At 38.7% G+C, this 14,205-nt stretch overlaps 1 protein-coding gene across 1 annotated transcript in view; it reads right to left on the bottom strand.

The window, feature by feature from the left end:
* The window catches only part of myt1lb (myelin transcription factor 1-like, b), a 92,409-nt gene that overhangs the window by 54,108 nt on the left and 24,096 nt on the right, over positions 1-14,205 (bottom strand). Inside the window, exons 2-3 of the mRNA XM_040137330.1 lie at positions 6,907-7,021; positions 1,669-1,714 (exon numbers count right to left, since the gene is read on the bottom strand). Of these exons, the coding sequence (XP_039993264.1) occupies positions 1,669-1,714 (46 nt within the window). The 5' untranslated portion in view covers positions 6,907-7,021. The remainder of the gene's footprint in view (positions 1-1,668; positions 1,715-6,906; positions 7,022-14,205) is intronic.

Raw genomic sequence — 14,205 nt, 5'->3', positions numbered from 1 at the left:
TATGTGCATATGGAGGGCCAATGCATACAGCTTTTAATTTGTTAATTTATTGGTAATATGTGATTAGAGGATTGGTGAAAAAGAAAAAAGGAAAAATATTCTCTTAAACACAGGTCAGTTTTCTGTGCATTTAATGCAATACGTTGCACTGTTTTGATTTTTCTAATTTTCAAAACAATCAGGACATCACTAGTACATAGATTGAGTATTTTGAATTTTAGAAAAACATTTACGAAGCAGATTAAAAATAAAATAATGGACAATATGGGTAAAATCCATTTGGATGACTTTAAAGAAAAAGATCTGTAGTGAAAATATTCTGTAGTTTGAAATTTCTAAAAAAATATTATGTCGATTGACTCTAATGTGTTTTATATTTCAGTTTTGTTTTGTTCAGTGGCTTGTTTCTACATTTGTTCTATATGTTATATGTTCTTATGCTGTTTTTGTGTTTTCGTGTGTTTTCCACTCTTATGGACAATAATAAAGTTCTATTCTGTTCAAATATGAGTGGCCTGTTGATATAAAGTGACTAGCTTGTTTAGGGAATTGGTAAAATTAACCAAAAATCTGACAAAGAACACACACAGTGGTGAAGCCTACTAACTAGCGTATGCTCTTGTTTTTCAACATAGTAATTGCCTAAAATTACTTACAACAACACAATGTATTCTAGTGTGAGCATGCACACCAGAGAGCCTTATTATCTATACTTGCAGTATATTTACTCTCAGCCATTTTATGTAAGGGTTTGAATTCTGAGCATGAAATTTACGCACTATATAGTACCCTCAAATATTCCCACAATGGAACAAAGAAGTGTCTAGTGTATAATATAGAGGAAGAAGTGAATGAGTTAATGATGGAGTGATTTAGGACACAGCCATAAAGATGATTTCAGTGCCAATCCTCCACTTACACATTCTCTCTCTTGTTGGCCGACAAGCAGAGGACGCCCCTAACTCAATCAAACAAGGGCCTTGTGGTCATAGCCTTCACTACATGGCTGACAAAGTGCTTTATCCACACACCGTAGGAACAATGGTCACCACCTTTTTCCTTGTTCTAAGAAGTCAGATACTTTCTAAAGTTAGAGGTGATAAAATATGTATCAAGAGAGTCCTCTGATGGGCGACTCTTTTTAGATGCTTTAAACCTGTGAGGGTGGACATGGCAGGTGTCTGGGAGTAACGGCTGGTGAGGCTTTTCAGTGTTTGCTGTAGTTTTATGTCACCAGGTTAAGTAGGGGGATTTACTCTAATATCCAAGTTTTGTAATCATTTTTCTTGGCGGTAATACAAAATTTAAAAAAAGAGGGTCACCAGTCACCATTACCTGTTTTTTTTTTTTTTAAATAGTTCCATCCTTTGCTTTCATTTTGAAATATGTTTTGTTGGATTATATGTAAATGGGGTAGGTATTTCATTTTCAATAAAGCTCTTAAAATTTGCACCGTGATTCTGTTTCTGGAAGATATAAAAAAGAGAGATAGAGAAGGAGAGAAAGCAGTGAGAAAAGGCAACTTGAATTTGACAGGATTTGTGCAGTGGTGTGTGTACAGTATATGTACGTGCTTGTGTCTGTGCATGTGTGTTTGTGTTGGGGGAGTAAAGGTCAACCTGAATGGCGTTGCCGCCTGTGTGTATGTGTGTGTATCCATTCCGATACCTTTGGAGCGTGTTCGATGGCGCTTATCGTCTGCATCCACCTCCATCTGCAGAGAAGGTACAAACAAGCTGTTAAACACACAACAAACATCATCGCAGAATTATCTTTAATTTGGATACATATTCTTTCAGCTTCAGAGTACTTTTTCCCCCTTGTCAAACATGCAAATCACATTTGATGTTGGCAACACTTAAATGTAACATTTCATGCAGGTGACTGAGTTACTGACAGAATTTGTGTACATGATTTAAGTAATTTAAAGACTAAGGAACATTTAGATTCTTGTTATCTGAAATCATCACTGAATAAATGAGACCTATAAAATTTCTTTGCCATTACATCTGTCCTGCCGTATTCATATGGATGGATATGGATCTCTTCAATCAAAAATATATATTTAGACGGTCATTTGATATGGTTATAATGTCAGATGTGTACTTTCAGGAAATAATTCCAAAAACCAACACAAATCATGCAAAGACTCATATTTGACCAAGACAGATTAATAGATTAACTGATTAATTAGTTTGTGAAGTGACTATGAGATCTCATTTGTTAATTTAATTCCAAAAAATGGAATATATTGTCTTTATAATATTACTGTTTTAACATTTTAAAATGATGTAATACATAATTTCAGAAGTATTTGTTTATCAGTTTTTCCACCCATCTGTCCATTTGATCCATCTGTCCAACCATTCAAGCACTCATTCATCAATGTGTGACCATCCATTAAGTAATTTTACAGATGTAGTGAAGATATAACAACACCCTATGTCAAATGTATGGTTTATCCTGCATCCTCCTCAGTATTCAAACCTTTTAAGCTCTTCACATGCCAGAGTAAGCATTATCCCTCCTTCTAGATCTCTTTCATGTATCTCAGACCTATATATCCTCGTAAACGTAGGTTTATCCCCTTATCAACACATCATAAATTGTTGAAGAGCCTGAACACCTCAGGACATCAGTGTTATTTCCAGATGTCCCTAAATATTCCTGCTTGCTGGGTTTGGACTATGACAGGGGCCGTGGCCTGGTTTGAATATCTCTTTTTATTAACATGATTTATTAACAGATACACTTGCTGTACTGTAGAGCCCCTCAGCCCTAATGGTGTGTTTCTTTATGAATGCCCATAAATGTTTCAACGGGAGAAAAATAAAATGATGAAAGGCAAGGATACCTTGTAAATCTTATTAGCGTGGCAGGGATGGATCGACCTGAAGTATTTTGGGGAGGCTGAGGGTATTGTATGGGTGTGTGGGAGAGAGCCTAAAATATCTATATCTATACACCATTCAGGTACAACATTAAAACCAGTAACTGTTTAAAGTTGTAGCTGATCGGTGTATATTTTACATTAAGTGTTACTTTGGTTTCAATGGCAATGGAAGGGTATCCTTCCTTGGGAAAAAAACAAAGGAAAAGAGAAAATAACAACTTATAATTCCAGTTTTCAACTCTCCCCTCAGCTGCTCATACAGATAGAGACCGAGCATTCTGTGTGTGAGTGTGTGTGAGTGTGTGTGTGTGTGTGTGTGTGTGTGTGTGTGTGTGTGTGTGTGTGTGTGTGTGTGTGTTTGTGTGTGCGTGTGTGAGACTCGTTTATGTCTAACCAATAGGGCACAGATATTATAGTCCTAAAAGTCTATGTTCTTTGACACAAACGCTGACTCCTTGTGTCATACATTCAAAGACACATTGATTAATTCATTTTACAAATCATTTTTAAATCTCAACTCTGAAATGATTCTGTTTATCATTTTTTTCTTTGGTTGCTATGTACTCACTGCTGCCATTTTTGCACTGAAATACACAGATCACTTGTCAGTCCCCTGGCATGGGTGGTACTGTGATTCTTTTTTCATGAATTTTAAAGTTTGAGTTTTTGTAGGTGGTTCTTTTTTCTTTTTCTGTTTAGCCATAGACGGTACTGTTCCTGTTGACTTCGACTTCTTCTCTAAACCAATGGCCTTACCTGCTGTTGGAAATGCAAAACTTTCTAACAGCAGCAACCTCATTCGCATCACAGTCAGTGTTTAGAAATGAAACAGCAAAAGCTTTAATGTGTACTGGGAATATTTTGAAAGAAAGGACCCTTCGTTTATTTGATAATGCTGCTGATAATTGCATTAAAATACATATATGAAAATAATCTTTTTCTTTAGACTTTCTTTACCCTACTAGAGTGAGCTGCCTGGTTTAAAAATACTGTTTAGTGGTTTGAAAATGAAATGAATTGAAGAGCAAAGTTAACCTGCTTGCAGAATATGTCCCTTGTTAAAAGAAAAATATCCACTGTGGACTAAAATATGAGACTGACTTGTTTAAATGCATGTTTAGTTGAAGTGCACACATGCACACACACACATACACACAAACAAACAGACACACACACACACACACACACACACACACACACACACACACACACACACACACACACACACACGCACACACACACTAACAGTGCCTATCTGAAGCTGTCAGACTCTCTCAGAGGGCCCTGTTTTTAAGCGAGGCCTGCATCAGCACTGAACACAGTGTCAACAACAAGTGAATCCAACAGCAGAATAAAACCACATCTACAATAACGGCAGCAGCAGTGTAAGTCTTGTCGCCTCTGCTTCGTTCCCTCAAGGCTCCTCATGAGAGTTGGACCGAGGAAGCATAAACGCCTCTGCAGCTTGCCATATGTTGGAGAGCCCTTCATATACTGTCTGGCTTTTTCACTCTCTTAGCACCCCATGGGAAAATGTCACGGCTGTAATGAAGGTTAGCCTGCTTATTGAGGATTAGGAGGAGACCGACTCCTTCTCTGTCTGTGTCTCAATTAGACCCTGGATCAATGGCATTATAGGCCCAGATGAAAAACCACAGAGTCAAGTTCATCCCAGCAACAAAAGTTTAGGTTGGCTAAGAAAAGACATATAATGATGCAAACTTCAGAGAAAATTCTACATATTTTCTTATTACTACAGAACCATCAATTTGAACATGAATTCAAATTACTGATGTGTTATAAAATGTATAGTGTTGCTGTCCATTTATTTCTACTTTAAGTCACAGTATATAACCACATTTATTAGTGTGATCTATCACCCAAATTAAAATAAAATGTAAAATAATAATCATAATAATAATGATGATAATTCTGGCTAATATCGCCAAGTGATAATAATAAGTAACATGGAGGTACTTAAGTTGTGTTGGTGTAATTCACCACTTCACTTCACACTTGCCCTCTACTGGGGTTCAGTTTGTGTGTTCAAAACCAAGTACAAACCAGTAGGTAATTTGGTACAAAAAAAAATAATCTTATTGTACCTCATATTTCTATTTACTATGCATAAGGTGCAGGCTGCATCCCATCTCAAATGCAAACCATCTAAAACTGTAAACCTAGACAAGTGTTTAATTCATCACAAAGCTAAAGTCTCATAGAAGATCTGCCTCCTTTGAAAATATATGCATATTGTGACTGGAATGTGGAATGAAACTTAACTTTTTATTCACACATATTGGAAAAGCAGCTCCAATGTGTTCGCGTTGGTTGAGAAGAATCGCGATATTACTCAATGAAACATGATAAGAAATGCAGCGATTACTGTTATAGTCACCGAAACATAAAACAAGTATTGTGTGTGTGTGTGTTTATCATTTTGGTGGTGGTGGTGGTGGAGGAGGTGTGTGTGTGTGTGTGTGTGTGTGTGGGGGGGGCTTGCTCAGACATCTGTCACAACAATTCACATCGTTATCAGTTTCCCTTGTTTTCACCTTGAAGTTTTGGGAGAATGCATTTCAGGCATATGGCGCCCAACCCCACCCTCCACCACACATACAAACATGCGTGTGCACACAAGACACACACACACACACACGCACACGTGTGTGCACAAACGCAAAAATATACACTCACACTCTCACATTGGTATTCTGTACAGTGTAGCAATATGGAGTCAACAAATCCGTACCGGCATTATCTTATTTCACTGCAAATACGTATTTACACCATGCATCATCTAGTGACAGTAAACATGTGTGCCAAATCGACGCTAAGTGCATCTGAATTAGTGTGAAAGGCTGTAGAGATAGCAATCTGAGTGGGCGCTGAGAGATAGTGAGGGACAGTCAGAGTGAAAAAGAGAGCAAGGATGATGGAGAGGGAGAGAGAGTAAAATCTGGGGAGTGATTCCTAACTAATATGGCTTTGGCGGGTCAGCTACGCAGAGCTTTGAAAAGGTAAGCTGTGATCTGAATACAATACGACAATTTATCAGCTGGTCAAGGGATGACAGAGTGCTGTAACAGTCCAGGATTTGAACAGAGATGTATTTATAACTTAAATTATTGCTATATAGCCTAAGTGGATCTGAGGTTGGATACTTTTTGTTCATAAAATTTTAATTCTATTAGGCCTTTGAATCCTGGTATATAAAATATTTTATCTTTGAAAACTGCATTCATTATGTAGTGAGTAGAATAAATTAAATCGCTATCTGGAGGTCAGTTTTGTCAGGAGTCTTTAAAAACTGGTTTGTACTGGTTCATGTCTGAATGTGATTTTCTAGAACTGAAATCGTCAATAAATGGGCCAATAGAAAAATCATGATTATATTTAAGGCATTTAAAAAAAAAGTTGATTTCATATTACCAAATATGCAGGCTGTGGAAACTTTTCATCTGGGCTTCTACCAATAAATAATAAAAAAAAACCTTACCTCCTGGTCAAAGAAGATCTGTATTTCTGAAATCTGACACACAAGAGGGGTTAAAACTCTTGGTGATCTTTGTGAAGCAGCAGATCTCCTGTCAGTCAATTTAAGACTATAAAAAGTATGATCGACTATTCCCGTTTTAAGCCCTCTGTTGACTGGTTTCCTAATTATTTTATCTCTACTTTTCTCTAGAACTATAAATATCATAACTGAATAACACTGTACCACTGTGGCACTGTTTTTGTTCATTTCTTTTTTTTAAATGAATTTTGTTTTGTTTGTAATACAATGTGCAGTATGGTTTTTTGGTTCTTTCACGTCTATCACATCCAGCTATGTTTCTGTTTATATTTTATAAATTAATAAAACATTATGCAAAAAGTGCCAACATAAAATAGAACAGTTTAGAATTATCACGCAAATCTGCATCAAAACCAGCAAAATGCAAACACGATTAAACAAAAAATAACACTTTTGAATTGGGTTAGGTGTGAAGACAGGATGTACTAAACTCTACCTGAAATGGTTTCGGGGTAGAGACAGCTCTTTGGTCCAGACCTCTGCTTCCACTGTGACCTAATGACGTTCAGCTGGAGAGGAATGGCTCACCACGGCTCCTGCAAACTCATTTTCTACAGAGAGGGAAGAAGAAGATGGAGAACATACATCATTAAAATCATTTCCAGAACAATCACATTCACACACAGCTATGACAGGATTTGAAATTTCCTCTTCTCCTTTGACTCCAGGCTCATGAATAGTCATATAGCATCAGCTATGCGGCACACACCAAAGCGAACGCTGATTTCCACCATAACAACAGCCGCTTGTTGTGTGCGATAGGCTTGGCAACATGGGGTAATTAGCTAGATCTATCATCTTCTTCAGGAAGTGGGGACAAATATAGCTAATGATCCGTGCCTGCCTTCATGATTTCTCTCCTCAGCTCTCCATCCTTCGCTGAGTAAGAGGAGGAGAGGAAAGGGGAGGGATTGTGGAGGAAGATGGGAGAGGCGTGAGTAAGGGGGTCAATGTCCCACTCTGTCAAAAAAGGTGAAATAACCTGAGACACAGAAAGAAATCTAGACAGCAAGAAAAAGAAATTGAAGTGTGAGTGAAAATGTGCATGCAAACACTGCCTGTTTACTCTGCCTGTCCTTGTTTCTTTCTATCTGGTGCTGCTTATTCAGAGAATCTATGGGAGTGAACAGATGAGGTGCTGATACTGTATAGGGACCATCACAAAGAATAAAGGCCCTCATAGGGAGCCTACCAGATGGCCCATAACACACACACACACACACACACACACACACACACACACACACACACACACACACACACACACACACACACACACACACACACACACACACACACACACACACCACAGTCATCCCCAACCTATCTCAAAGCAACTTAAATCAAAACAATAGCTGGTCCCTGAGGACAAACACAACCATAGGCATACAGTGAGTGTTCAGAGTGCTGTTGTGTGTTATGTAAAAGGAATTTTGGTAGTTATGTGCATAATCAAACTTTACTTTGAAGCAGCAGGGGGTCTTTCTGTATCCTTCATCACACACACACACACACCTCTGCTTTCCACTTTTTTGTCCACTTCCTTTGTAGTGTGAATAATAAGCATGGCCAAGTTGGAAACAGTTTGAGTGAGTCGTAAGGGGATTGCGTAAAAAACTTTGAAAAGGGCTGTTAACGTGAAACCCTAATGTGAAACAATGGGCCACTCAAACTATATTTTCATTTTACAACTACAGTCCTGCCATCTTTCTTGTTTTATGAAAACAGCATCAAAGGTTGGTTTGTATTTGATTAAAGCCACTGGTGTACCCCGAAGGTGTTTTCATTCAGAAACTAGAATTACTGCCTTGTGGTTGTAAGCCTCTGCCAACCAGTCAAGTTGCAGTTTACCTCCATGTCTGTTGAGACTCATATAATATATTTAGTGAAGACTTTTAAGTAATTTAATAAAAGGTATTACATGTATTTTTTTTAGCAAAATGGAAGTTATCACAATGAGAGAAACAAAAAACAGAATCACATTCCTTGTATGTGTTCACATGCTTGGCCAATAAAGCTGATTCTGATAGAACACAAAGTATAAGCCATGACAGTAGACAATGCTTAAAATAAGGATGTTGCTGTAAAGAAACTACAAATTCTAAAACGCGGATGCTTCACACAGATGTTCAACATGGCAGCACAGAAGCTCTATAGAATCACCACAGTTTCAAGGTGGGTACCCATTAGTGTCACCAATTCAGTATCTGACCAAATGGGAAATATGGTCACAATGTGCCCCTCTGTTCCTGAGTTATAATGGCCAGAAAAGTGTTTTGTGAGTCACAGTGACCTTGACCTTTGACCTTTGACTACCGACTTGAACTACCCTTGAGTTTAATTGGACGTTTGTGCCAGATGTAATGAAATACCCTCCAGGCATTCCTGGTATATTACCTTCACAAGAATGGGACTGACATGAGCTCACAGTGACCTTGACCTTAGAGCTTTGATCTCCAAAATCGAATCAGTTCATCCGTGAGTCCAAGTGAATGTTTGTGCCAAATTTGAAGAAATTCCTTCAAGGCCTTCCTGAGATATCGTGTTCACAAGAACAGGACAGACGGATTGACAGACAACTCAAAAACATAATGCCTCTGGCCACGGCTGTCACCGGCACAGAGGCATTCAAATGGCAGAAAAGTCAAAGTAAATTTGGGCATGGGTAGCTGGTATATTGTGCATAAAAAATGTATAATTCTACATTCATATGGCTTTTCCATGTATTTGAAAAGATCCGATGTAGATTTTATGAATGATTTCTGGCAAATTTGTGGCATAATTCCACCTGCTTCTACCTCATAAAATACAAGCAACCTGCAAACACACACATATGCTAATCCCTGGCCCCTTGGTCATTATAATCAGAGTGTAAGTGATGGGTCTGTCCTCTGATGAAGTTCTTTGTGTGGAGGCTGATGACAAATCACAGCTGTCTCACTCTTCATCAGGACACAGCCCCCATTCCCTTGGTCTATGTATCAGAAAAAAAGGAGAGGGGGAATTGACAAATGGCAAGAGTTTAACTGGACAACAGGGAAAAAAAAAACAGAAAAAGATACAATACAGTAATAAAATATGCTGTGGCTGTGTACTTTGTGTGTGTGTGTGTGTGTGTATGGTATTCAAGTCATGGAGTTGCAGTGCTAAACAGAGAAAACACACACACAATCTCAAGTCTCACATACACAGACGTTTATAGACGCACATGTGCACAAGATATTCTTATTTTTCCCCTTTGTTACAAGGGGAAAATATATGACCAAGATATGACCTAGTAGACCTCTTCTCAACCCAGAATTCCACAACTGTGTGTGTATGTGTGTAGTTGTGCCCCCCCAACACACACACACACACAAATTTCACACCCATCATACACGGAAACGCATATATGGCATATGAGGACAAAGAGGCACACTCAAATAAGCACATATTGAGAGTAGGAGACACATGCTTTATTCATGTGATGTGTATGCACACATACAGACACATGCACAGCAGTCTCCTTCTCCCAGGCTCTGAGAGTGGCTGGGGCTGCCTGACCTACATTCTGGCAGATATATATACAGGCAAAGAGGAGATGAAATCTCTCTCTCTATTGCTCTTCCTCTCTCTGCTCCATATCCGGTGTTCTTTTCAGTGCCTGTTCATTGCCTCTCGGACACACACGCACACACACACACACACACACACACACACACACACACACACACACACACACACACACACACACACACACACACACACACACAGAGGAGGCTAAGAAGCAGCTATGATTTCTTGGCCTGAATGTGAAACTGGCGTTGTCAGAGTATAGCTACATGTGTTTGATGGTTTTTGATGGTGAAAGTAGGATTTCTGTATATTCTTTCTGGCCCCTACTGCATATGGAAGATCCCTCAAGCTACCATTTTCTCTTTATGTATGTAAATAAAATATTTCATGCCACCAAAAGAACTGCAAGTCAAGCACATGTTCTAAAGCCACCTTCTCAGGGAAACAAATGAGAAAGGAGGTTGATGGTGTGCAAGTAAAGAACAATATAACCTGGCGACGAGAACTGGTGATGGTCTATTTGTTAGCAGGTCTCATTAGCTAGAGAGCAGGAGATGGGATTGGTCTGATAATAAAGCCAGCTGGCAATTTATCCATTTCTCCTCTAACTGATCTGATCTATGGGTGTCTGTGATGGTAAATGAGATTTGGGACATCTATACTATAATGATCCAAGTTTAGACTTTGAAACTCTTTATATTTACTTTTTGACATAATAAACATGGTCCATGCATATCTGATTTGCTGATTTATTTGCCAAATCATAAGACAACGAGCAAATAATGTAGTTGAAAAAAAATATTTATGTTTCAGTGTACTTCATAGAATAAAATAGTAATGTTCTCCTCAAACTGTTCTGTGAAAGTCAATGCTTCTGCTAAACTGGACTGCAAACAGATTAAGCTTACAGGCAACAGCACACATATCATTTCTAACATTGAGGGACCATTTTGACCCAAACCCTTGTGTCTATTGATACAGTGGGAGTTCTCTTTATTTGTCCAGCTGTGCAGAGAGCACGTTAGTTGCCACGATTTATTCCTACATTTTGGCTAGTCTTTTGCCTTTCTAAGTTGCAGTCTGCTCCGAATGTCTATGACGGAGTCATCTCCATGCCCAGACAGCACCAGAGGTTGGTAATTCAAAAGGTGTTCAGTTTATAAAAAAAGACCAGATCCACTATATTCCTCAACTAAACCACCCCGACCCTTGAAATCCACTGAGGCATTCTACTGGCCACACTCTCAAAACAATGATACCACAGAAAGCGACCAAGAAATCCCATGACCCTGCATCTAGACAACTTTTATATTGGAGGTTTTTTTCCCAGCAAATCATCTAGCAAGTAGAGAGAAAACAAAACAGAGAGAATGTGAAACACAGTTTTAGGGGTAAACTTTTTAAAGGAAAACAATTTAACTGTTGGGTAGTTTCATTATAAAATTATGTCCAAATATTTTTCAGAAATCTGTCTTTGTTTCATAATAGCATTTTTGCTACTGCCCCCTCAGTTTTTTGGCGGTGCCCCCCACCTCTCTTAGCAGGACTCCAGAGGTGGGTAATGTAATTTTTTAAATAAATTGTACTTGTTGGATTAGTTCTGATGCATTTGAGCACTATCACTTAAGAGGTTGGTGGTCTGCTGATCCCTCTCTGTTATCCTACTGCAGCCACCTCCCACTTGACGATATTAGGTTTCAACCATAGATGGTCTTCCTCAGATAAAAGTGAAGAAGTGAATACACCAGTATTTAATAGGCAATTCATAATGAAGCCTCACATCATTATTTCCTAATTAGCCTAGATGAGCATTATTAGACATTTTCAGTGAGATTAGAGACTGTTTTCACAACTTCTGTAATCTTATTGTCAAAAAATTAATGATAATGATAAATGAATGATAAAAAAATTCGGAGTTTAGTTTTAATAATTTATTCAATTATTTTGCAATTAATTGGCAAAATTGTATACATGTATTTCATTGTACGTGTTAATTTGATTATTAATTTCATTCTAAATTGTTTATTTGTTTAATAATGAATACTTCCATAGTTCAATAGTTATTAAGTTATTCCAAATTCAAGCTGTCCATTAGTGACATTACTCTCCAAAAGGAGATATCTACCACCAGTAAATAGCATCAGCATGTGAAATAATTAGGGTAATGAGCACATACATTCCCTTGTTGATAAAACAGGCAATGTTTCCAGCTGTATGCTACATATTTTAGACATACTGAATGATAAACTTTAGGTAATAAAGTTACCTAAGAAAAAAAATTCGTAACAAAATAAACATGCAGTAATTATTTATTTGTGCAGATATCAAAGTCAAGAATCAGATTTACATACATGCAAGAAATTCAACAATTAAACTACACAAAGAAAAACGAACTTTCCTGAAAATGCAGCCATTGGACTGGGCTTGCTACTTTCAATTTCTTCACAGTGCCTACTGTCATCCATCCATCCTTCTATTTTCTATACCTGCTAATCTTATTGAGGGTTGTGGGGCTGAAGCTAGCTCACACTGGGCTGGGGGTAGGTCTAGCCAGGGTACATAGGCAGCGAAGCAGAGGTAACCACAAAGCAACCTGTAATAAACCAACACATATCATATTTTAACTATTGGGTGATCTCTTGTTGCAACAGCCTAAAAAATGAATCTGTCTATTGGCCTGAATCTCTCCCACAAATGATCTTTGAACACAGTGGTGTTGCCTGAGACATTGAAGTTAAAGGGTGAACGAAGCTGTCAGGTAGTGAAGTGGGCTGACTCTTTAGAATTTTCCTGCTTCTATGAAAGAGTAAGCCATGGTAAAAGCAGTTTTCTGACCTGCTTTTCTCTTCAAGGGCGTGAGAGATGGAACCGACCATATGCATATACCTGCTAGGCTGCACTGGGCTCACAAACACACACAGTGTCTCAACAGTCTGGATAAGCCAACTCAAAAAAGAAAAAAAGGAATATATATATATATATATATATATGTGTGTGTGTGTATATTAATATATATATATATATATATATATATATATATATATTCCTTTTTTTCAGCTCCCTCATTTTCTGAGGCTCAAAAGTAATTGGACAAACCAACATAATTATAAATATCAGGATTATTTTTAGTACTTGGATGAAAAGCCTTTGTGGTCAATGACTGCCTGAAGTCTGGACATCCCCCAAATGCCGAGTTTTCCTTCCTTGAGTCTTTGCCAGGCCTTTACAACAACCGCCTTCAGTTGCTCCTTGTTTGGGGGTCAATCAGCCCTCAGTTTTGTCTTCAGTAAGTGAAAAGCATGCTCAATTGGATTGAGGTCATGTAACTGACTTTTCCATTGAAGAATATTCCATTTCTTTTCCTTGAGAAGCTGTTGGGTTGCTTTCGCAGTATGTTTTGGCTTGCCCCTCCCAATAAGACACACACATGCACCTATAAATGCACCCCTCCACCCCTCTTCTTTTTCAAGGGAGGTACCTCCTCCTCTGTCCTCCTCTGTAAGGGCAGAGTGTGGGGGAAATAACATCAAGCAAACCGCCACCGCAATTACCCACAGTGGGGTAATCACCACCACAATACACTATGGGTTGGCTGCCTGGGAGTGAGAGTGAAATACTCAGGTGAGAAGAGAAGCCAGACAGCAATCAGCCCAGCAGGAAGTGGAAGAGAGAGAGACAGGGAGAGAGAGAGAGATAGAGGAAAAGAGAGCGATAAGAGGAAAGGGTCATTCCTTTAATTTCCAAGGGAGAGCCAGGGCCTTAATTACTTGATGAGTCTTCTTCTCTCTCTTTCTCCCTCTCTGTTCTGTGGCTGTAAAAAGGTGTGTGTGTAGGTGTGTGTGAGTCTGTTTATGTGAGCCATTATCAGACTGGGAAGACTCCAATCACCTCTCAGCACAGATAATGAGTGAAGAGAACAACATTGCAGTCAGGGGATGCGAGAGAGGGAGTGAAGGGGTAGGATGAGGGGGTGGGGGCAAGACAGAGCAGGAGAGGGAGAAGGAGAGGTGATTTATGCTTTTAGAAGTGTTAACACCATCTCTCATCCCCAGCAGCTATAGAACACCAAGGTCGAGGAGTGAGACAGCAAAGACTTGAAATAGTCACATGAAAACAGAGGTGAACGGCACCTCTGCCTATGGAAAACTGCACTATTCATGCTCACTGTTGTACATAATGC

This window comes from Xiphias gladius, chromosome 10, assembly GCF_016859285.1.
Source record: "Xiphias gladius isolate SHS-SW01 ecotype Sanya breed wild chromosome 10, ASM1685928v1, whole genome shotgun sequence".
Lineage (NCBI taxonomy): Eukaryota > Metazoa > Chordata > Actinopteri > Istiophoriformes > Xiphiidae > Xiphias > Xiphias gladius.
Note: the sequence above shows the minus strand (reverse complement) of the source record. Positions and strands in the feature narration are given on the sequence as shown.